Below are 24,081 nucleotides of genomic sequence, written 5' to 3'. Positions count from 1 at the left end.
TATACCTTCAACCACCACCACCACCACCACCACCACCACACACACACACACACACACACTCACACACATACATATATATATATATATACACATACATATAACTATCTCATCCTGTTGCCATGGCAATAGCACATATGATGCTGGCAGGATAGTCTTTGAAATAGTTAAGGCACCTATTATCAGGTACCTTAACAGTATTGGACACAAGTGTGGACCACATAGTATTTCAATAAATACAGTGCATATACCTGGAGAGAGCAGAGACCAACAGCAGCTGTGAAAGGCAAGAATTAACAGTTCAAATCCCACAATCAATCACAATCATCTCTATTTTTCTGCACATTGCTCAAACATTATAGGGATCACAGATTAGCTGCCACACTCACACACTAGTGGAGTATCCAGACAGAGGACATCATGGTGGGTGATGTGCAACGAGCTGGTTTCCTCATCACGACAACAAAGACAACAACACTCGTCTGTAACCATCTCATCTGTGGCAGGATCGCTTATGGTGACAGTTGGTCAGTGCAGCCTTTTCTTCACAACACTCAGACGTCTCTGAGTTGTGTGTGTTAAGGTGTAGTAGGGAGAGAGAAGGCATGAGGTGTGTACATAGTGGGGTGAAGAAAAGAAGCTTCTGTTGTAAAACTAGCTGCACTGCAAACCTCTGTGATTCTGTGTTTTAATCGTTAGTTTAACTCTTAGATGCAGAAGGTCCAAAAAAGACGCTGCTAGTCTGCTTCTCGCCAACATTTTTGTGATAAAATATTTCAACTGTTACTCAAAAAATCTTGTGTATATCTTTACATTCATTTAGTCATTTCCACTGGAAATCCACAGGGACCACTCATCCTCATGAGTTATTTCTGTCAGGTATATACAGTATTTACTGTGAATCACCCTCAGCTGTCCTTAGCATCATCACCCAGATACATCATTTACTCTGTAAGATCTTTTTACATTTCATACATGAACAGACGTGCACTGTCAGGAGAGGCAAAATGTTGGGCCCCCCAAGGGGAAAAGGGGCCATACATTTATTTGATATTTAAACACACTTAAACCTCCAATAAAGACACTATACAGTGCACTGCTGCTGCCCCAAAACCCCTTTAAATGATGATGTGTGATGCATCTACCGATTGCCTGCATGTGAGCGTTTAAGGGACCTCTGTAAATTATAGCGTCTACTAATCGTCTGCATGTGGAGGGCAGAGCTTCTTCAATGGGCTTCTCTTCTTGGGCCCCCCCCCCCAGAGTCTAGGACTGCCTCTGTTCATTAAGTTTTATCTATATTTTTGTATTTCATCCATCAGTAAAATTGATGTTTTCATGCTGTTTACATGTGAAGTACATATGTTCAGATGTATCTGCTGTTACAGTCACATTAGCCTGCGTTCTAGCTAACATTACACTGACATTATAGTAGTTGATGTGATTGTGTTCACATAATAAAGTGCCTTAGCAGCTTAGCTACTTTGCTCAACAGATAATAGCATATTGTAAGAGACAGACTCTTCTCACAATGCATTTAATGAGCCTATTTACTGACAGGCTACTGTCGATAATTAACAGTCATTTAGATAATGATGTGCATTTAAAACACTCTCCTGGATTCACCACAGAGACAAAGACGTGTCCAGTTCAAGCTGACATGAAGCGAATCATTTTGTAAAATGTAATAAACCAGAGCGAGATGCAAACAGGTGGTTTATCTGGAGTATAACATTTTCTTCCTGTATCCTTTTGAAATGTGTCAGATGACATATTCACCATGAACAGACACTAGTGATTGTGCTACAACCCACTGATAGAAGAGTTCAGGCTCCGGTGATTTAAACTTCTGATGGTTCAGACTAAAATGCTGAGTACCATGAGAAAGAGGAGCATTTAAAGTCTTTATTCTGACAGCAAAGAAGCAAAGACGACAAGTTCACAGTCACAGTCAAAATACTAGATCATGGAAACATCATGGAGTTTCTGTTTTTAATCCTAGACGTGAAAATACTTTTTACAAAACACAGACTGTAAGGCAGATTAATTAAAGACTAGTTACATACAAAGACTTTGGTTTAAGTTGTGACTTCTGAGTGACGGATATTTGCAGGAGAAAAGTCTTCTGCATTATTCTGGGTCATAAAATGATCATGTGAAGTTTCCTCAACAGGCTCCATGTCTTCTCTGTTTTAAGGCTCCTGTTGACTGACCCATATCTAAAGACTGACTACAACTCCAGACATCCACAAATATAAACTGAAATAATGATGTCTGGTGTTCAAATGATTACTGGTGGTAAATTAATCAAATCATTGACTGAAATTAAATATCAACAAATCATTGATTAGCTTTGTAGTGATTTTGTCATTCGTCAAGTGAAAACACCAAACATCCTCCAGATCCTCAAAAATACTTCCTGTCCGTCCGTCCCATTCTTGTGGAAATGATATCTCTGTGACACCTTGACAGAACTTCTTCAAATTTGGCACAAACATTCACTTGGACTCAAGGACGAACTGATTAGACTTTGGTGGTCAAAGGTCAAAGGTCAAGATCAGTGTGACCTCACAAAACACTTTTTAGCCATTGCTCAAGACTTCCCACAGGAATTATGACAAAATTTCACACAAATGGTTAAAACTTTATATGACTCTGGATAAACAGAGATGTAATATGAAACTAGTGTGAGTGGTGGAGGCATACGACTGCGAGGTGGTGGTTCTAGATTGGATTTCTTTGAACTTAAATGAACTTCAATAAAAAATAAAACAGCAGATTAATCAATGACAATAATCAGTAGTTACAGCCCTGACAATGTCCTTATAATACTCAGCTACTACAGCAACTGAAAGTGCAGTTTGTTCCCCGAGGGGACGTCTACACTTCTGCTGTCTAATACATCACAAATGGATCATTGCACTGTCAGAGCAGCTGTAATAGGATCTAATTTACTTCAATGAAATGAAACCATTAGTAAATCCATAAACCGCTCAGCTTCTCCACTGACAGACGTATAAACACAGTGTTTCACAGCAGCTAGTCACAATAAATACATGTACTATATAATACATATAAAACATGTCCCTTACATCATATGCACATGAGCATATATGAGGATTAACAGGGCAGACGTACAATACACATGTGAAAGCGCTGGGGAGCCTCACGTGCACACGTCTCTGCTGTGGCAGGTGGAGTCCTGTGTTTTCCTCTGGAGTCACATGATGGAGCAGGTGAAGCCACAGCAGTCTTTCAGCAGCGTCAGTCCAGTCTTAGTGAGAAAAGGCGCCGACGTCTGCTGCGGTTTGGACGCCACCGTTTGGTCCTGCAAAGCACCTGATTGAAAAGGAGACATGACAGAAAACTCTTACTCACCACAGCATCCTCACACCTTCATCATCTTCATCTTCACCAGTTCTGCTGTGTTTCCAGCTGCAAGGCCTGCACATGACGGCCTCGTGGTCAGACTCACCTTTTGTGGCCATCGCCTTGGGAAACTTGGACTGTAAGAAGGCGGCCATCTCTCTGTCTTCCTCTCTCTCCCTGAGAAGGAAAACACATCCTTCATGTTTACTTCTTTAGTGCCGGGTTTTAATATTTATTAGATCTTGTTGTCATGTCTCGTCCTGCACATTAAGATTGTTTCCTGTTTCCCGTTTTTATTTTGGTATGTCTAACCTTTCCCTCTCGTTTGAGATTTTCTCTTTGTGTTTTTCTAGTGTGCGTCTTGACCTGTTTTTTCCCTGACTGTGATATTGCCTCGCTCTTTGGCTGTGTTTGCCTTCTTGGACTGATTCCTGTGTATTGAACCTGCTCTCTGTAATAAAGACCCGGCCTTTTGCCAACGCCTGAGAGTCTTGCGTTTAAGCCCTAAATCAGTGGTTCTGATGTTGCTAAATGTCACTGAGCTACATTTGAGAGAGCACAGACCACAGTCGGGACTGACTCTTTATATCTTGATTTGAATCTACATGGTGTGAATTCACTGCCACATCCACACACAGTCCTCTCCTTCAGCCCCACATCCACAGTGAATATTGGAGGACGTTGGCTTCTCACGTCCCTGCAATCTCTCTGGGAGGAATCAAAATGTCACTTGTAGATATTCCCTCACAATAACAACTGCCTGCTTATCAGTGGTGACAGCTCATTCTGCACCACAAACAAATGATCAGAGCCACCTGCAGTTATTGTTCAGTGTACATGCAGAGAGCACGCACAGAACAAAGAGAGGCAGAGCAGAACCGAGGAGATCAGACACGACCTTTGACGGACTCACTGGATCAATAGTCTAAGATCAAATACGTGTCTTTGTTTTTTAGCAGTGGGTTTGGTGGAAGGCCCTTTCAACAGTGGAAACATTATTTACAGGATCTGATGAACCATATTTGAGCAGGAGACTCTGTCAAATGTCAGAGGTGTTTGTAACAGGTTGAACTGAATCGCCAGCTTCACAACTCACTCATTCATGGGCACTGATTTGGAGTGGTTTGTGTTTTGTGTGGGGTGAGGTGGTTTGTGTTTTGTGTGGGGTGAGGGACTGCACTTGTAGCGAGCCGGTGGCTGTTTTGGATGTAACATCAGGTGCTGATTGAATGCAGGTGTTCATGGTACGATTATCACAGACTGAGGAAGCAGCCGGCAGCACAGCTCGCCTCAACCCTGGACTGCCCTTTCTGTTCCCAGAGAGTAGGACATGGATGTTTTGAGATTTTGACTGTTTCCCTGATTGAAGTCCCAGAATCTTTCCCTCCAGCTTTAACTTCTCCTTGATTTTAGTTTTTATACTTTAAGCTTTAACTACACTGTTGTGTTGTGAAGTCTCTTGCCTCTTACTAAACCGGTTTGTCAAAAATGAGGAACTCCCTGCAACATACCAAAGGGGCTGTGTTACATGTTGAACTAATGTGATCCTGGAGAATCTTCAGATAAAGAAGCTAAAAGCCGATTGTAAAGTTTTATCAAGATAAATCACCAATCTGGAGAATTACACACCTTTGGGTTAGGGTTAGGGTTAGCTCAATGAAAACATCTTTGCCCCCTGAAATCCATTTGAAAAGTGAGAGCAGGGTAAATGACTGCATCACAAGAGGAGCACTCAGTCAGAGTCATTTCCCATGGTTTGATTTATGATCCGCACCTCAGCCTTTCAAACTCCACGTCGTCCACGAGGAAGTCTCTGGTCTCCACCAACTTGTTGATCTGCAGCAGCAGCTCATCCTCCCTCTGCCTGTCCTCCATGGACTTGTCTTTGTCTGTGCAACAGTCACATGACAGGTCTCACAGCCAACACTGAGTGTTACACTTATGAACAATTAGTCATGAGAAACAGTAAACATGCCATGAGTTCTCTCAGCTGGGATCTAATAGTCATTTCAGACATTATGCCTTTCATGAATAACCACGACTGTGAACCTTATGGTGGAGCAACAGGGAGAGTCATAGGATCACTACATTCAGTAGGGTTCATCTTCTGGGAGCCATGAATGTTTGTGGAAAATCTTATAGCGATCCATCAAACTGTTGTTGAGATATTGTAGTCTGGAACAGGTGGTGTACTGACACACTGACACTGCCTTCCCTGGAGCTTCAGATCCTACAATAGAAACATCCCTGTATTGTTGTGTTTCAGCTGCTTATCTTTGTAGTTGCCACAGCAACCTTTTTCCATACTGCAGCTGCCATCTACACGTCATGAACAGATGTGAGTATAAGTCTGAATATTATCAGAGAGAAGAAACATTATAAAACCAAAACTCAATTAGAATTAGACATTGTTATGTGAAGTCTGTTCGTGTTTGAGGCGACAACAGGTGAGGTCATTTGACGTGAAAATCTTTCTCCACAGCCACTTTATTCTGAAGCTGTGTTCAAATCCTTCCAGTTCTCCTCACAGAGGTCGCTGCTACAGTCGGCTGTTGTCTTTTCACTGACACAGTGGAAAAAACACAGTGTGTGCCCCGTCCTAAACTAAATGTCTGCAGGGTGACTGCTTTGTCATTTACCTGGAATTGAGACCAGTTTTTGCAGCTCCTTCTTCAGCCTTGTGATTTCTTTGCAGAGCTGGATGTCATCCATCCTGAGAGGACAACAAACAGGCTAAAATATTCTATATATATTATATATATTTTGAAAACATGGGCCGGATTTTATATCAAGGCAGCAAAGCAATTTCCTTCCTAACATCGTAAACAGCAGCGTGAATGTGAAATTGTTGGAGCTTATCAAAGAGAAAAACACTGGTCCCTGAGTTTATTGGCTGAAACAACACGGCCACGCTGCCCTGTGTGAGCGTATCACACCTGATGGCATCAGATCTCATTTCACCGTCTGACTCTGATACTGATTTCAACACGTGTGTGTGTGTGTGTGTGTGTGTGTGTGTGTGTGTGTGTGGGCTGCACAGTGACGACAAAAAGAGGAAAATGACTGTGATAAAAATATGTACCCTGAGCTGTTGGTTTAATGAAATAGGTTTCACTTCATTGTGCTTCAGTGGTTTATATTTCAGGATGACTCATAGGCTTTCATCAGAGGTGTTTATGCGGAATGTATTTACATTAAAGTCGTCCTGCTCATGTCGCAGTCAGCCTAAAGTTAGGGGCTGCATCAGCTGCTTACAGCAGGATAATAGAGCAGCAGAATAAATATTAACCACAAATACAAAAATATGAATCCAAATATTAAATGGTGAACACTAACAATTCTTTTTAATTCATTTAATTCAGTTTTGAATAGATACTTATTTGCTTTTTTCTGCCGAGAGTTAGATGAGGAGACTGGGACCACGCTCATGTCTGCACGCTGAATGTGAAGTTGTATCCAGCAGTAAGTGAGCTTAGCCTTTTTTAGTCTTTTATTGTATTTTGTATTTTCAGAAAAAATAATAAAAAAAATAACAGTAATAATAATTCTTCCTCTGGTGTCTTTGTCAGTTATTTTACATCATCAGGTATAAATGTAAAGGTTTTTAATGAAGTTTTCCTACTTCTAGAGCAAAAGCCAGAAGCTCCAGTTTCACTTCATCTCTCTATTGACCCTAATGTTTAAGTAGCTCAGGAAACCCAAGACTGAGTGCATCAGATTTGTGATGTAGCTTATGTAAAAACATTACTTTTTTTTTTTTTTTTTTTTACGGATCATACAAAGGAGAATAAATGTGTTGATCACACACTAACTAGCTAACTGTCAGCATCAGCTAACTGGTAACCTGCTAACCTGCTGCTGGCTGTAGCTTCATATTAACTGTACAGAAATGAGAATGGTGTCAATGTTCTCCTCTAACTCTCAGCAAGAAACAAATGAGTCCATTTCCCCAAACGTTGAGTTATTACTGTAATAATACAACCTGGGCGAGGTTATAGCCTTTTCAGGAATGTAAGATGATACAATGATACAATTTTATTGTTTTACCAAATCTTCTGTTTGTGTTGCAGTTGATTTAATACGTGTCAACACATGGAGGCCTGTGGGGATGAGAAGGAAATCGACCTATTACTTGAAGAGGGGACTGAGCATCACTTTTCACCCTCGGGTTGCAGATGAACAGACGGTGAATCGTGTGAAAACATGATGATTATGATTAAGAACCACAACACTGATCGGTACATCTGAGGGTTTGTATAGAAAAACAAAACCTGAAGCAGAAGCCATTATTCTCTTCTTCTCTGATTGATCATATAGTCACTTTATGCAGTGCTGGTCTCTGTTCTCAGTCTCCGCTCTCCCACCTCCATCCTCGTATGTCAAAAATAATGAGGAAGGTCTCAACAGAAAAAGACTGAAATAATTAAAAGAAAGGATGAGAGAGAAAAGAGAAAAGGGCATCTTTTTGAGGGAAAAAAAAAAAGTGGGGGCTGTGTGTGTCTGTGTGTGTGCTGGTAGCCTGGTGAGACCTTAAATAGCACTGCTGTTTTGTTCACACACTCTTAGCCGTCATGCACATGGCTGCTCCCACTGTCGGCGTCTGACACTTGTGGTGCATCCTCTCCTGCCCCTGAGAGACAGTATCTCGGTGTATTCAGATCCCTGCACAGCAGAGCCTCACTGTATGTGTGGGTGCAGGCGACCAAACAGTGGAACGTCACATGACAGAAGACAAGCGCGTATCACCCTCTTGGGTCTAATGTAATAAAACTCCTACGCAAACATTATCAGGTCAAATTAAACACTATTTTGGAGAACGATAAATCATTAAATAAAAAGCTAAAAGAAGACATGTATTTAAATTTGCTACAGAGTGATGAAGAAGCAGATCTTACATGTATCTGAGCTCTGACTCTCTGCGTACGAGGACGTCTCGTATCCGCTCAATTTTGAACAGCTCTCCTTCAATGTCCTCGACCGTGACTGTGGAGTCGGCCATGGAGACGACATCTTCTGCTGGAAGACAAACAAGAGCAACACACGTTTATTTGCATCTGATAATCAGAAAAGCTTCGACAAATACACATTTTTTGGATTTAAAGATTTTCTGTTCGACTACCTTGTAAATCAAAGAAATGAAATAAGTTCCAGAGCTGAGGTGCTGCATATGATGAGCTCACGACTATGAAGCTACAGCATGCAACTGGTTAGCTTAGGTTAGCTTAGCATAAAGACTGGAAACAGGGAAAAACATCATCCCCACAGTAAAGTGATGGTTCTGATTAATTCTGAGCAAAGTGATGTGAAGTGATGTAGGATTTCATTTATGTGAGTCAAAATTAAAAACAGCTGGATTCTGTGGTCTTGGTGTCAGTCTTTGCCGCTCAAGTGGAAAATTGCTTCATTAGATGGATTTAATGCACCATTATGTCCTAACTTGGTCATTTAAGGACTCTCAAGATTCATTTACAGTGTGGATCTACCCAAATATGGACAAGAAAACACAAAAAGCACATTAAATCATGAAATTATGAATGAGACAGTTAAACGTGCAATGATCCTTGTGCAGCTCTGAGCACTAACACCACCCACCCCCACCCCAGCCTCCCACTCTTCACCAGGAGCGATGAGTCATCCAGGGGAGCTTGGATTGGCTTTTAATTACCTGACCGTGTGTGAAAGGATGTTACAATCACATACACTGAACCGCTGGGGAGAACAGGGCTGTGTAAACACACAACCCCCGCAAACCCACACGTTTCTGGTGATTCCACAACTTTTTTCACATGCACATACCACACACACACACACACACATTACACGAATTAAAACAACCTACACATGTTCCTACTTGTTTTCATAACTTTGCTCCAAGACCTCCAACAGGCTTCCAGCACTTTCTCAAAGCTGCTCTTGGCTTTTAATTTCACGTATAGTAGTTAAACAGCTGGTTTGTGCAGTGTGAACAGTTTGTATTGTGTTGTTGTTGTTTTGTAGAACAGTAGCTTTAATACTGCCACAGCCTTAAGGCACTCTTAAAGTCAGCCATGTGCTACAAGTGGTATACAATAGAAAACATCAAATAAAATTGATGTGTGTCTCTGTGTGTTCTTTCATTAAGGTGTCACACACATTAAGTGACAGAACAAAAGCTCATACATTGGGAATAATAGAAAACCAAGAACGGCACCTTGAGGAACCCAGAAATAAAATGTCACAATCAAACTAATCAGGTGTTTCCATTACTGTAATTTCAAACCTTCCTTGGAGATTTCCTGTTAATAAATATGTAATTTAGTACTAATCATAGGGACAATATATCCACCTTTGAAAAAAAACAAACAAACGAGGAACGAGCGAATATATTTCATTCATTACTGGAAGCTTTTCTCCTCTGTAATGTATATCTTGAACTGTTTGCTTTCCTTTGGAAGAATTTCACGTTTTGTCATCAGTTATTGGTTACAGCTCTAACTCTAATGATTTAACTGGACTAACTGGACACTGTCTACCTTCCCTACAACTGCTACCAGGTTATATGGCTCTTTTTAAGAAACATTTTGTTAAATGTGGAAATTTTGCAATTATGCCCCGTTTTTAAACCAGGTTGCTTTTTTTTTGACTTAGAAACTTTGAATTTGATCTTTTTTTTAGCAACAACAATAAATAAAATGAAAAAAGATGCCAGCGTCCTGTTTTTACTCCTGGGCGAGGCTCTAAGAAAACACAATTTAAACTATCAACATATGTAGGAGAATTCAAATGTAAAGGATTTAAATTAATGTAAAAAAAATCCACAAAACATAATTTAACTATTGAATTAAAACATTAAAAACACTGAGGTTTGGGCACCCTGAGGATTTTAAACCCTGGCTACGGCCCTGCTGTTGAGGATAACTTTAACAGTGAGGAAGTTGCTGCTTTAACAAACTAACCTCCTTCTCCCTCGCCTCACACAGCGACAGTGTCCGGGCATGCATCTCATTCATGGGAGGTTTAAACACATGGGTTCAGTTCAGAACTCACTGGGTTTCTCCGTCGCTCCGTCCGTCGCTCCGTGCTGTTGAGAGCATTTTCCCTCTTCTTCCATGTTTTTTTTTTTTTTTTTTAAAACGGGTCCTTTTTGAAACAGAAAATTCAAAACAAATATCTGTGCTGCGTGAAAATAAAAATCAAAACGCGTCGACTGAGTCCATGCATCACCGCCGCATTGTGGCGGGGGGGGGGGGCAGAGAGGAGAGGCGGCAGCAGACGCCGGGTCCAGGATCCAGACTCAGAGTGGTGGATGTGTCGGTGTGGAGGAGCTGCTGGAGCTGAGCTCTGCTCCGGGGCGCCACCTGCTGACAGCTGCGTGGGCCGACAGACCGCCACCACAGCAGCTCACTGCTCACTGCTCACACACACAGGACTGTGCAAAACACTGAGAGAAACATGCTGACGACTCAAAACCGGATTTATTTCCCAAAGAAAATGTGAGTGTGATGAATCACATCAGGACCTAGAGGATTTTCTGCGTCACGAAATAATGTGTAAATGATCGGCAGCTGAAGATCAGCCATTTCACCTGAAAAACAAACAAACTCTGGGATGATAAATTAAAGTCTGTGAAAGTGTAGACAGAATTTGTATCTGAAGAAAAAATGGCAAAGTCTGAGGAAGTGCAAATAAAATGTTTTATTAATGATGAGGTAAAACAAAGACTGAGAAGGAAAACATGAGCACAGAGACAAAGCAGAAGCTGCCTGTGAAATTAAAAAATCAGTCATTTTAAACTGAGCTCTTCTTTATGCTATTTAACAAACAACCGAAGAGACTAAAGGATTCAAATGACAAACACCTGCCTTTCAACGGTCTGCTGTGCTCTAACCATTACAACACTGTCCACAGGGGAATCGAGCTGTCTGTCATCATGAATTTTTCATTGCGCCTGATGGAGTTCAGCTGTTAACAACAAACTGGGGATGACTTGATGTCATGCAGCTATAGGCCCTTGAGGGGTCCGCCAGATGTTCGGGGACTGCAGCCTGCATCTGTCTGCATGCAGGAGCTGCGGCTGTGCCACAGGTCCCACATCTGGGAGTGGACAGCAAACAAACAGCGTTTATTCACTCATCCAGTCCGCAGCTGTGTCCACAGGTACAGACAGACACTGCTGGGTTTGTCACTCAGATTATGTGACAGAGGAAGAATCTTAAAGGAGTCAACACTGTTCCCAGCTCAGATTTGACAAACATGTAAAGAAGATCACAACAACAAAGACCTTAATTGCTTCAAATTAATCAGACACTACACCCACTCAGGCAGTGCAGTTATTCATGCACTCCATGATTTTGACTCATTTTTCATATTGTATCACAGGGAGGGCTCAGGCACCATCATCTACAGCCAGACCCCTCGCGTCCTTATTTCATCAGCCGTTTACAGAAATGGAGGAAAAGCCTGTCTGAAGGCATCTGTTACATACTGAAAAGACACAATCTTACTGTTGGGAGCTTTATTCATCAGCTTATGTTATATTATATAAATTAGTTTATGAATGCATCAACAGTTTAGCCCCAGAGTCTCTCTCCAGATACATTCAAAGGCAAGATTTATACTGTGCATCTGTATATTTTTAGCTAATTGTAAAATATTATCAATTGTTTTGTCTGTTTAGTTTTTGCTTTTGTTGTTGTCACTTCTTAGACGATAAATCACAATCAATTTACCATACTATTTTACTCTACTTTCATATCTGTAGTGTATTGTGGTTATGATAATGAAAACGGATAATATTCGTCACACTGTACATGTCAAAGCCAAACTAGGGACAAGAGTTGAACATTAGCCACAGCTTTAAACTCTTTGTGCAATGCATCAGTTTCATGATTTGTACTGGAACTATGGTAAATTAAATCGTCCCTGTCAAATAAACAAATAAATAAACTAGGGCTGCACAGTTGAAATATAATAAATATCCAAATCGCAGGTGCTGTAAAAAAAAAAAAAAAAAAGACAATGTGTCATAACATTGTTGTGCATTGTTAACACCATAAATGTTGTGGTGCTAAAGAAACTTTCCTACGGATCATTTGTCATCTCTCCTAAAAAAAAAAAAAAAAAAAAAATGCAGTAAATATGAAATGTAAAAACAATCAATCCAACTAAAATCACGACTCATATCGCAAAAATAAATGCAGTACGATTTTTTTTGCATATTGTGCAGCCCTAAACTAAACTAAACAAAGCTGCTGATTGCACTTCATATGAAGAAAGTGGCAGCAGGAATATTTGCAGACCAATGAGGAGCTAATGTTGGAGTCACACATCAGATGTGTCTGCTGTGAAAACAGGATGATTCTTTCAGCAGGATCAGTTTATTCTTCACAGTACTGTGGTCTGGCACAGGTCAAAGACTTACAACTGAGACATACAAACTTCAGTGACACAGAAACTTAATGGACAAAAAGATGACGTTAAGGAGCCAAATGACGTGTTAAAGTATCTTTAAAATATATTTCCCCACAGGTCAAAGTGGATGATTTGACATGAGGTATCCTTCCACCTGAACCCACTCTGAAACACAGGTTAGACAAACACTTCCACACACAGATTTAGCAAACACAGTTGCCCTCTAAATGTTCTGCACACACCAGCATAACACAAGAATCTCACAGCTCAGCTTTCATGTGCTGAACTCACTGTAGTTAAATACACAGTCATTTATTCTCATCATCATCTTATCATTTCACAGAGTTTAAAAAAAAAAAACAAAAAAAAAAACAGGCACTAACAGAGAGACTGAAGCAGCCAGTCAGGAAGTTGCAGGTAGATAAACAGTTTGTGTTTGGGTGTGGTGAAACAGGAAGCTGGTCTGGTTCGGCCTCTCCTTGTGCACATGTCTTGTGTTTACACTCCTTTTAAAAAGGCTGAAGTGTTTTATCATCACGATGCCTGAGCTGTTAAACTTGCTGAGTCCTTCTTCTGCCCACCCATAATCCTGCTACTGTGTTTGCTCTAGAACACAATGGCTGCTTATGCAAATGTGAGTTTGTACAGGCATGAGTGGCCCAGAGACCTGTCCATAAGTTCATCAGTAGAGGTGACACCTGCAGACTGATAAAAAGGCAAGACAGATGCAGTGCCACAAAAATTTAATTCTTATGAAAAAAAAAAAAAGTTAGCAGTAATGAGAGTTAAAAGTCATCACTTGGATTTTAATTAATCGTGTCAGGGAAGGAGATGAATTTTTCTGGTCAGGCCGGTCGACGATAAAGATGGTGTGTTGATAAAGGACAGGGCTAACCTGCAGGGGGATGATGATGTGGTTTAGTGACAGTGAAACTCATCTGTCCACTGTGAAATTCAGTGGTTTATCCTCCGTCCAAAGTTGTTATTGCTTCTGTCGTCTTCCATCGCTTTATCAAGCCAGTCTCTCTCCTGTTCGGACTCAGAGTCACTGGCTTCACTTGCATCAGCCGCCAACAGGCGAGAGTAGTTGATCCTGCGCTGGCGAGGGGCCCTCCACTGGAGCAGGAGCAGACACACACACCACAGCATCAGACCCGCTGCCACTCCTCTGAACAGCCACGTCAGCCCAAACCCCTGCACCACGAACCCTCCGGCGAAGCTCCCCAGCCCGCTTCCCAGGTGGAGAGAGAGCGAACTGTAGACCCTCCTCACGCTCCTCTCAGCCCCTGGCGTGGCGACATCCTCACACTGGACCTTCACAGCCCACCAGAGGGCTCCACTGCTGAAACAGCTCAATGTCTGGACAAGCAGAGCAGCCCACAGTCCCCAGAGGAAGGAGTAATAGAAGCACTGCAGGCTGAGACTTGCAGCCCCCACTGCGAGCACCCTTCCTGGGCTGAGGAGTTTGGACACCCGGGCAGCCAGCAGAGGGAAGGCGGCCTGTGAGAGCAGAGCGAGGGCGAGAGACAGTCCCATGTGCAGCTCATTGCTCCCATGATCCTGCATCTGCCACAGGAGGAAGTTATCCACGGCCGAGGCCGCCACCCCGACCAGCAGGGTGGTGACGGCGCAGAGCAGAGCGCGGGGGGAGCCACGCACCAGCCGCGTGGCTTTCAGGAGCCCGTTGGCCCGGTCTCGCTTCTTGTTCAGGTGGAGCGGGAGGCAGGTAGCTGCAGGCAGGGCCACAGCCGCCAAAGCAGCGTAGCAGTAGAAGTGCACCACGCTCCTGGAAGCCTGACCAGCTATAACGCAACTCAACTGGCTGACCAGCAACCCTGCTCCACCGACCCCACACGCTGCCCCCAGTGACCCCCACAGCCCGGTGCTGCTGTAGCGGTCTGACGCATCCGCAAAATCTAAATATTCATACAATCCGTCGTCTGCCGTCCACTCCAGAGGGGCCGCCACAAACTCCCACACCGAGACGATGATGAGTGTCAAGAAGAAGAGTTGGTGCAGAGCGTCCATGGTCTTCAGCTTGCCCAGAAAGTCAAACCGGCCCTCCTCCTCCGTCGTCTGTTCTCCGTGCAGTTCTTCAGATCCTGATTTCAAGTCTGACCTCTTACTCCTCACTGCAGTGGCAGAAGAGCTGGTGGCAGGAAACACACCTGAGCTGCTGATCGTTGGCTCTGACAGACCGTCGCTGACCACAGAAGAAGAAGCAGAAACTTGCTTGTGATCTTGTGACAGCTGAGGATGGGATTTATCATCACCGTGCAGATAAAGTGTTGTTTTACTCGTCGTAACAGGGGAAGATTTAGTATCAGCCAGCGTCTTCGCAGGAAACGTGACGCCAGGCTGGGAGACGGGATCTTTTGAGTGCGTTCTAGTCGATGATGTTTCAGGTTGAACGCTGCTGATGAGCAGGTTATCGCTGAGGCTCTGGACTGGAGCGCCGCTCAGATTAGTCGTGTTACAGCTGCCGCTCTGTGTGCGCACATCTGTAAGAGGGACAAGCAGCAGAACCAGAGCGACTGCTGCCGAACACACAAGAGAGCCGCTTATCACCACGCGCCTCTTGTTGTAGTGCTTGGAGAGTAGGCTTGCCACGGGGCTCCAGACCAGCGTTATCAGGTGCTTAGCACCCATGATGATGCCCGTCATCGCAGGAGTCAGGCCCAGCTGTCTGAAGTACAGGGTGAGGAAGGGGAGCAGGCAGGCTCTGGTGCAGGAGCACAGGAAGTTAAAGACGGCGGCCAGAGCCAGGGCACGCTTGATGTCAATCTGCTTGTTCCTCTTCATGATTGTCCTCCTGAGCAGCTCACAGTCTCTGCTGACAGGTTTCACAGAGACACAGACACACAGACAGACGGGAAATAATAAAGTTCAACAGATAAGAATAATCAGTGCTTACGTCCTCCAGTGCTGCTCAATTGGTATCAATGACTATTTGAAAGATATCAGTGATTTCTGTTAGCAGTTGCAAGGCTATGATCATTTTCTGTTGATCAAATCATCCAAAAAAATGACAGAAAATAGTGAAAAAATGTCATCACAACTTCACAGATCCCTCAGTGATGTCTCTCAATGTCTTGTTTTCTTTGACCAAAAGTTAAACCTGAAGATATTAAATTAAACAGATTTTTTTTAACTATATTTACCTGAAAAGTGCTAATGAACAGACCCACACTGCAGTCCTGTTTAGTGCATTTGAATTGAATTATCACATTATGTATATTAAAGGAATGTTATAAAGATGAATTAAGCTTTCATTAAACGTTTAAGTTCATGTTTAATTCAAATCACCAGTAACATTATTATGTACTAAAGAATACAGTCGTTACGGTGGTGAAGTGGAAAAAATAATAAAAATAGCACGGAATAAACAGAGGCGTTGCTTTTTCATGCATCCAGGCCACTGTTTTCTGTTTGAGCCAGCATCCTGTCTGCAGCTGGACTCTCTGATGTTGTGGTGCTCGGAACAGAAGAGCTGAGATCTTCTCCTGTCTTTACCTCTACCATCAGCACAGCGAAGACCAGCATCTTGGCAGAAAGCAACATGGCACAAACACGGAAATTCAGTGTCGGCCCAACTTTAAAACAAGCGGAGTAAGAAGAACTCCAGTGTAGCTGCTGTTTTTTTTTTTTTTTTTTTTTTTTTAGTTTTACCTTTAACTGAAAGAAGCGGTTCAAATAAAAAAAAGGAAGTAGTCGCTCACTAACACCTGTCAGGCTGGACCCACCTGTCCCCGCTGCTTATCAACATGTGGAGCACTAGTCCACGTCACGTCGTCCTTGTAGGATAAAAAGAAAACTTTAAACACTCACCTTTCAACTTCTGCCCACGCACACACTTGTTTAAACTTTCCTGCGGATCATTTGTCATCCCTGCTGTCGGCCTTACAGCCGCGATCCGGCCTCGGCGGTGGCGGGGGACACCTGCTCCAGTCTGGAAGTTGCTTTACTGTTTGCGTCGGGTTTACACCTGGTGCTGTTTCCATGACTACAGCGCCCCCCGACGGTGTGGATGCTCCCAGCAGCTAAAAGTCCATTCATGAAGTTTAACTGCTGTGGTGGCAAAATGATTACCTTGTTCAATAAAGAGTTGAAAAAAGAAGATCTTCACGCGTCAGCTGTCTTTCTTGAGTTTAATGAGCATTCATGAATGGAGTCACACAAACACAACCGAACAGCAGCACAGTCAGTGAGTGAGCGGCCTGAAGATGTTTCCCAGGGCCACGGTCTTATAGTCCAAAAACACATCCCACAAAGACAAAATACGATACTCTCTCTCACGGGATTGTCTCTGTGCTGAGTCTTCACCTGCTTGCCTCTCCCCCAACGCACTGTCACTGTAACTCACAGCTCTGTCTCCACAGGGGTCAAATGAGCAACACTTATCACGACAAGAAGGGCAAAGGCATCCACATATACTGTCTACATGTGTTCTTCACCAGTTCACACAAAGGTCTCTTACACAACCACAAAAGGTATACATAGGTCACTTCAAAACTTCATCAGAAATATCCACACAGTCTTTGGTTACACAGTTTTGCATAGACATACATGAGTTATATCAATATTTCCCATTACACTACTCACTGCTCACTTCCTACATCCACACTGAGCATAATTCTGTCACACAGGAAGAACAAATACAAGGAAGCTGAGTTTATCCACCAAATACTCAAAAAGTGTAATGTATGAACTCATGTCACATGGTTTGAATGTTTACAGTGAGTCTCCTCAGAGCAGAGAAGAGGTTTCAGTAAATTTACCATTAAACTGAACATCGTAGTGGATTCATTCCTATATGAACATCACTATAAGACACAAACATCTGCTTAGGTAACACATAATAAATGCATTTCTTATATTATAAGCTCCTGTTGATCACTATTAAGAAATGATCAAGTAACTATGAGTGTATGTGATTAGTTACCACTTAACTGATCACCAAGTAATGATTGTTAACAGTGGTGAAAAGCAACAAAGTGGAAGTACTCAAATACTGTACTTCAGTACTATTTCATGTACTTTATTTGAGTATCTGCAATTTATGCTACTTTATACTGCACTGCGTTTCAGAGGGAAATATTGCACTTTTTACTTCACTACATTTATTTTAACATTACGAGTTACTTTGATTTACACACATAAACATGTGATTAACTTATAAAAAGAAATATGTATGTTGCACATTAAAGACCCTGCAGGCCCACACAGTAATGTGGCTGATTAGACCTAGTCAGGCTGCAGTTGTGCAAAGCTCCGCTGGGATTTACATGAGGTCACCGTGTTAGCATGTACTAACAAGAATGATTAAGTAATTGTAACCTGTCCTGCAAATTAACAGGAAAGCTCCAAAGTCCCAAATGTGTTTTATTTTCTGTTTTTGCTGTAGAAGATAATTAACTTGTGCATGAGGACCCACTAATTCTGTATTCTGTACAGTGAGTACATTTACTTCTGAAACTTTAAGTATATTTTGCTAGTAAAACATGTACTTTTGCAGGACTTTACTTGAATTCAAGTACTTCTTTCACTGCTGGTTGTTAATTCAAACTTACTTCAGTTTTACATCACTTATATGCCACTAAAGGAGATGGAAAATGCCATTTTGAACCCATATTATCAAGTATTACCAAAATAAGAGGATCCAAAAGGCTTAACATGACAATAACAATTGCATCACATTAAATACAACACAATAGAAAGATGTTCTAACACTGAACATCATGCAACACACAATAAAGTGCTGATATAATATTGTGTGAGCATTATTACGTGCACACATGAAAAAGACACCTCACGCCCCTCAGAGGGCCACACCAGTGAAAGTGTTGATTGGCAGTGACGGGACTTTTGATTTTCTATGATTCAGAACAGAAAAACTTTAGAAAGCTTAACAGTGTGTATTAAAGGTTCAGTTACAGGACCACAACTACTATTAACATCACTTCAAACAATAATAAAAATGATAAATATTATAAAAATAATCATTAAAAAAATTATCTAATTGGTCTATATTCCTAAGTAGAAGTAAATAACTTGGACAAAGAACCTGGACATAGTGAAAATAATTATTCATATTTCTTAAAAATTCTTCTTGTGTTGACAAAAAAGCTGTCAACTAAATATAACCACAAATCAACGTGAAAGCTCAACCTGTTGTTCCAGCTGCCGGCGCTGATGTTATCACTACACCACATGTCACGGATGCTTCTCCCTTTACGACTTCTTGTTTGCTTAAGAGGTCTGTTAAAGATATAAAAATATAGTTGGCCTTAGTCAGCCCAGCTGCTGCTGTTAATATGGGAATATTACAATATGTCCATTAATAATAATAGGGACATAGAAGTACCTATGTATAACTGACTGTGATGACTGGCCCAAAGACCTCCACTGTTGACTTCTTTCTTTGTTCAGAACGTTCCTCTGTCAGAGACAAAGCCTCACTTTATGTAACTATACACTTAACACACTAGTGTCAGTATCTACCATAGGTGGAAAGCAACACCAACATCATCTTGTCTTTATCACCTCTTTTCTCCTACTGAGGTTAACTAACCAGCTCACCACATTCGGTGGCAGAGAGAATTCACAAATAGAGGGGCTTAAAGTAAAATGACTCTCTGCCTGCTAAATGTTCAGTTATCCTTACCAACTCGCTGCTCACCTTTCCTGTACACCGTTTGGTGCTGGACAGGTAGTAAAGTTATCTGTTTTTGTTACTGAAGTTAGCATGATAACCAGCGAGCTCCAGCCCAGTCGGGCTGTCTCCTCACTTTCTGAAACATCCAGTCTGCCCTGAAGATGTAGCTGCTCAGAAAATGTATCATAACGTCTTGTACACAACGATGGCTGAAGCTCTCATCAAGCCTGGTAAGTAAACAGCTGCTAACATTGGCTATGTAGCGATAGTAAAACTTACAAATTGCTCCTTTAAGTAAGAATAACATTTCCCTTGTCTTCAACAATAACTATACAGTCCTCCTACTACTGTGATAATATGATATTTTCTTCAGTTGACATATGAAAACCCAGCCTTGCTTTTTGACATTTGCATACATGTTAATTTTAATATCTACGCACACACAACAGCCCAGTACCTTAACAGTATAGAGCGGTAGGTTAACTGGCTGAGTCCCACAGCAGAGGTAGTAACACAGGGTATCCAGGAGGAAGAGGTGTTTCTCTGATGGCTGCCTGTGATTCGAGTGCTGCTGTGGACAGACATCACACAAGAAAGATGGTATCAGATGATCATAACTTCTGCTGCTCTTGTGTTTGCAGCCATGCTAGCTGTCTGGCAGTATGAACGGCAGTCGACCTCAGCTGTACTTTTAGCGTGCTAAAATACAAAACTAAGATGTACATGCTCAGAGTAATGCTGTGCCCAAATACAGCTTAACAGAGCTGCTAGAATGTGGATGTAGACTCTGTGTTGTTTAAATCTATGGTTATCTATCCAGCCAGTTTGGAGATTGTATCTCTCAGACTGTTAATGTTGCTGTTGTACCATGGATCCACTCTTTCCAAGAAGGCAAGAGACATCTACCCCCATCCTGACATGGGCTGGACTATTAGGGATACAAAACACATTATTATCATATAGGATATTTTTATTCACACCAATCAGTGAGTGTTGATTTGAGTAACTCACAGGTGGACTGAACGAAGGCTCCACATCTGTGACTGGGATGTAGTACAACTGTAGGTTCAGTTTGTTTGTTTTGACTCTATCTCTCTCTCTTGGGAAATATATAGAAAACATTACTGGAGAGCAGACTGTTCTCATTCACAAGTGCAAACAAACACCACTTTGCCACACCTCTACTGATGTACGTATCAAATAAAAGAACATATGGATTATTATTACATATGAAACATATTAGAAATGTAAATGTTTTCATATATTGACATATATGCCTAGCCAATGCAAATACATACGCTTATATTGTAGACATATCTGATGTAAATATATATCCATCCCAAAACCTGTAAATATATGTTGACATTATAAACAGTGAGTCAGATCAAAAGTCAGAGACCACTTTCCCAGAATATATATGAGAACATCACCCTTGATATAGGGACATATATGTATATACATTTCTGTATGGGCATGAAAACCCAGCTGCTCACTGAATAGAGTGATAAGCCCTGCTAAGCCAGCACACGAGCATCCCCCATTACCACCACCCGCGCTGTGTGACGCCTCCTGTCTTCCTTAAGGACATGAGAGCTTCCAGGAAAGGCTTCGATCTTCTCCCTCATTAGACTCAGTGTATCTGTCTTTGTGTTTTTACAGGCATTTCTCCGTTTGAATGCTGGCACAGTTTCTGACTGGAGGCTGCTCTGTGTCATCACAGTCTCTCTCCTTTAGAGCTCTCTCTATCCCACTGTCCTCAGACTGAACTGACTGTCTTTTGTCCCTCTCTTCTTTATCAACACTAGAGCTGGAGCAGGACCTCAGGGTGAAGTCTGCCAACACATTCTCTACAGGAAAGATCAATTTTATGTACATTCCTGCAGTAGCATTGACTGTGATTTATTTACCTGTGGATATTGTAACAGAAACATAAAGTAGTGGCAGTATTGGTTTTTGTCTTATTTACTCACGTAGATCACATTTGATCTCTGGAAAGGACATTGCCGTGCTGCTCACAGAGCTAAAATCTTTCTCGTTATTTCTGAGAGAACAGAGGAAAGATATAAGACGACAATCCTGTTTAAATGTTCATATCTCTGCTCATAAAAACATGTGCTTTACCAGCAGTGTGCAGAACATGCACCATCAACAGCAGCAGCAGTCAAGATTTCTCTCTGTATCTGCTGTAGTCTGTTCACATAGTTTGCACATCCAGCTGCCCGTCATTTATACCCTTTATACCCTTCTGCCCTGTTTTAGAGGAAAAGTTAACACAAAGGATTCAAAACTGCAAATTGAACTTCATAGCGGCAATAGACGAAAATTTAAAGGATCACCAAAGCCAATAGGATTCAGCCTCTGGGGACCCTGAAATTCTTTATAAAATTTTGTTCAATTTATTTCGCAGGATAAGTGACAACTTTCACTTGTTGGTAGCCTTAGATGAAAAGTCAGGAGAATACCAAAACAATGGCAGTAGGATTCATCCTCTGGGAACCATAAATATACTGCATCTATCACATTTAATGGAACTTTGTCCAATAGTTTTTGAGATATTTCAGTCAGGTCCTAAAGTGGTGGACAAACTGTTAGCATGGCTAAAAATGTACTTTGCTCTCACTTGTTCAAGCATTTTCATAAACTTGCTTACTTCCGGAGCCTGAGCCAGTCTGGAGCTTTGGCATGCCGTCCCCAGCCCTGCCTGCAGCACATGTATCATCAGTGTTTTCTCCATGGTTGATGTGTCCCTGAGCAAGCTGCACACCTCCAAGCGTGCTCTCACTGTTGCCTCCAGTGGAGCAGAAAACACAGCTGGGTCTGCAAACATGAACACCCTGGTGGAAAAACAGAAAACAGAGAAGCAGGAGACAATATGGTTGTAATAAAATAGTTTATTTAGTGTTAAACTCTCCTTCAGTCATACAAGCTGAAAGTTGTTACTCACTTTTCCTGCAAGGTGAAATGCTTATTGTTCAAGTACTGCTCTGCCACGAGTCTCCTCTGATACAAAGAGCCTGCTGAGGGAAGAAATGGTCTGTAAAGAGTGTTTATGTTACAGCATTATCCCAGTGTTGGATGGATGTGTGATAGTGCGTATGGCTGATGTCAGCTTTTTGACAATGTGTTCACTGATGCTTTATACCTGATGTTGTCATCTCCATCTTGATGCTCCTCAGAGTGCTCAGGGCCACAGCAGAGTAAGGCTGTTAAGTTAAAATATTGGAATAGCAATTCAGTAAGATGGGAAATAATACTAATGATGAATAATCAACCCATGATACACTTTTCACAACTGGAAAAAGCTTAGCACTGTTACAGACTTTGTATAAACATATCATGTCACACAGATTCATCTTACCTGAATAACCACATAGTAGAGAGTGTGCAGCAGTGGGATGATATGCATGCGTGAATTTTTTTTATGGATCTATATTAATCGACAAACAATTAATCGGCTCATTCAAATATAAACAATGAAAACATCCTCGTCTGCAAAGAGAGAAGCACACAAGCTTTTGCAAAAAGAAACACTTTAAAGACTTGACTTTCATTTTTAAGTCTGGACAAAAGGGTCAAATCTTACAAACCCCCTGTAGCTTAGCTTAGCATAAAGATAGGGGAGAACTGCTAGCCTGGTTCAGTCTGAAGGTATGAGGTAAATCTCAGTAATAAAAATGTTATATCTGGTGCTATAACCAGTTTATAAGCCAGTAGGCAGCTTTTGTTACTTTGCCAAGTTAGCTGTTCCTCCCATTTCCAGTCTTTATGCTAAGCTAACTAGCCATCATTATATTTACTTCAAATACATGAGATGATATCAATCTTTTTTTTCTAAATTATTTTGTCTTTTTAAAGAATATTTTACTGTATTATTGGTTATATTAAAACGTCTTCGTGTCTTATATTCCCTCAGGTGTAGCTACCTTTCTGGGAAGCACCGTGGCTGGTCATCCCTTTGAGAAGAGCCTTGACTTCATTGTGCAGGCCTGACTCCACAGCCGAGAGAGCCAAATCACCTGTAAGTGAAGATCATAAGTGTTATTGTCATATTATTATTATTTACATTTTTCTAGACTAAGCTTTAACCAGCAGAACAACTTTGTGTGCTGCAGTAATTCTGAGCGACTGAAGAGGAAATAAAAGCACATACCTGTGAGGTCAACAAACTTCTCTGGTATCTGAGGATAATCTCTCTCTGCCTGATTTCGGCTCGTCACACCTGATGCTGTTATCCCCCGTCAGTGAAGGTTCGGCAGTGACCTGGTTGCTTCATTTATTTCAGCACTGAAATGAATAAAGAGTCTTTTCTGCAGCCCACAGCTGGCACAACTGGAGGTGATCACGCTTTATCGGAATGATCACTGGAGAACACCATCTGCATGAGTTTAAGATAGATAATGAAAATGTTAACTGATAGATCACTGTGCAAAAAGAATTATACAATCCTGTCTGCCATAAGGAGTGAAAGTAGCATGACTCATTTCATTTCATTTCATTTAAAGTTACACTGAGTTACCAGAAGTTACCATTGTGTTAAAAATTTTTAAAACTCTGAAAGAAACATAAAGAGTTTCCCTTCAGAGATTCTCCACTGCTGCCACCTGTGAGTGAAATAATATCATGATAGTGGCAGTGAGTGTTGTTCGTGTAAGTGAAACAGGGCATGAATA

The 24,081-nt window shown here is 41.7% G+C and overlaps 3 protein-coding genes across 7 annotated transcripts; all 3 read right to left on the bottom strand.

Annotated features, from left to right (window-relative positions):
- Nucleotides 1-1,887: 1,887 nt before the first annotated feature.
- Nucleotides 1,888-12,554, bottom strand: LOC139618510 (bMERB domain-containing protein 1). Of its 4 annotated transcripts, none has more exons than XM_071474479.1 (6): nt 10,302-12,554; nt 8,262-8,382; nt 6,006-6,079; nt 5,141-5,255; nt 3,473-3,543; nt 1,888-3,336 (listed from the first exon to the last, which is right to left on the bottom strand). In XM_071474479.1, the coding sequence occupies exons 2-6, from the start codon at nt 8,363-8,365 to the stop codon at nt 3,218-3,220; spliced, it is 483 nt and encodes a 160-aa protein (XP_071330580.1). In that variant the 5' UTR covers nt 8,366-8,382; nt 10,302-12,554; the 3' UTR covers nt 1,888-3,217. The 4 variants fall into 4 exon arrangements, with proteins under 4 accessions (XP_071330580.1, XP_071330582.1, XP_071330578.1 ...); XM_071474481.1 differs by having other exon boundaries at nt 8,262-8,379; XM_071474477.1 differs by having other exon boundaries at nt 10,393-12,554.
- A 149-nt stretch (nt 12,555-12,703) lies between these two features.
- On the bottom strand, nt 12,704-16,859 carry mfsd6l (major facilitator superfamily domain containing 6-like). Of its 2 annotated transcripts, none has more exons than XM_071474474.1 (2): nt 16,585-16,859; nt 12,704-15,586 (listed from the first exon to the last, which is right to left on the bottom strand). In XM_071474474.1, exon 2 carries the CDS (start codon nt 15,556-15,558, stop codon nt 13,711-13,713), a length of 1,848 nt encoding a protein of 615 aa, XP_071330575.1. In that variant the 5' UTR covers nt 15,559-15,586; nt 16,585-16,859; the 3' UTR covers nt 12,704-13,710. The 2 variants fall into 2 exon arrangements, with proteins under 2 accessions (XP_071330575.1, XP_071330574.1); XM_071474473.1 differs by having other exon boundaries at nt 12,704-15,589; nt 16,585-16,855.
- Nucleotides 16,860-18,198: 1,339 nt separating this feature from the next.
- On the bottom strand, nt 18,199-24,040 carry pik3r6b (phosphoinositide-3-kinase, regulatory subunit 6b). Its single transcript, XM_071474482.1, has 6 exons — nt 23,562-24,040; nt 23,335-23,427; nt 22,770-22,838; nt 22,554-22,614; nt 22,356-22,428; nt 18,199-22,245 (listed from the first exon to the last, which is right to left on the bottom strand). The coding sequence occupies exons 3-6, from the start codon at nt 22,815-22,817 to the stop codon at nt 21,969-21,971; spliced, it is 459 nt and encodes a 152-aa protein (XP_071330583.1). The 5' UTR covers nt 22,818-22,838; nt 23,335-23,427; nt 23,562-24,040; the 3' UTR covers nt 18,199-21,968.
- Between the last annotated feature and the right edge of the window lie 41 nt (nt 24,041-24,081).

The sequence above is a fragment of the Trachinotus anak genome, unplaced genomic scaffold (genome assembly GCF_046630095.1).
Source record: "Trachinotus anak isolate AG129_WGS33_773 ecotype Australia unplaced genomic scaffold, CSIRO_AGI_Tana_v1 ptg000003l, whole genome shotgun sequence".
NCBI lineage: Eukaryota > Metazoa > Chordata > Actinopteri > Carangiformes > Carangidae > Trachinotus > Trachinotus anak.
This window is presented reverse-complemented; position numbering and strand designations above follow the sequence as displayed.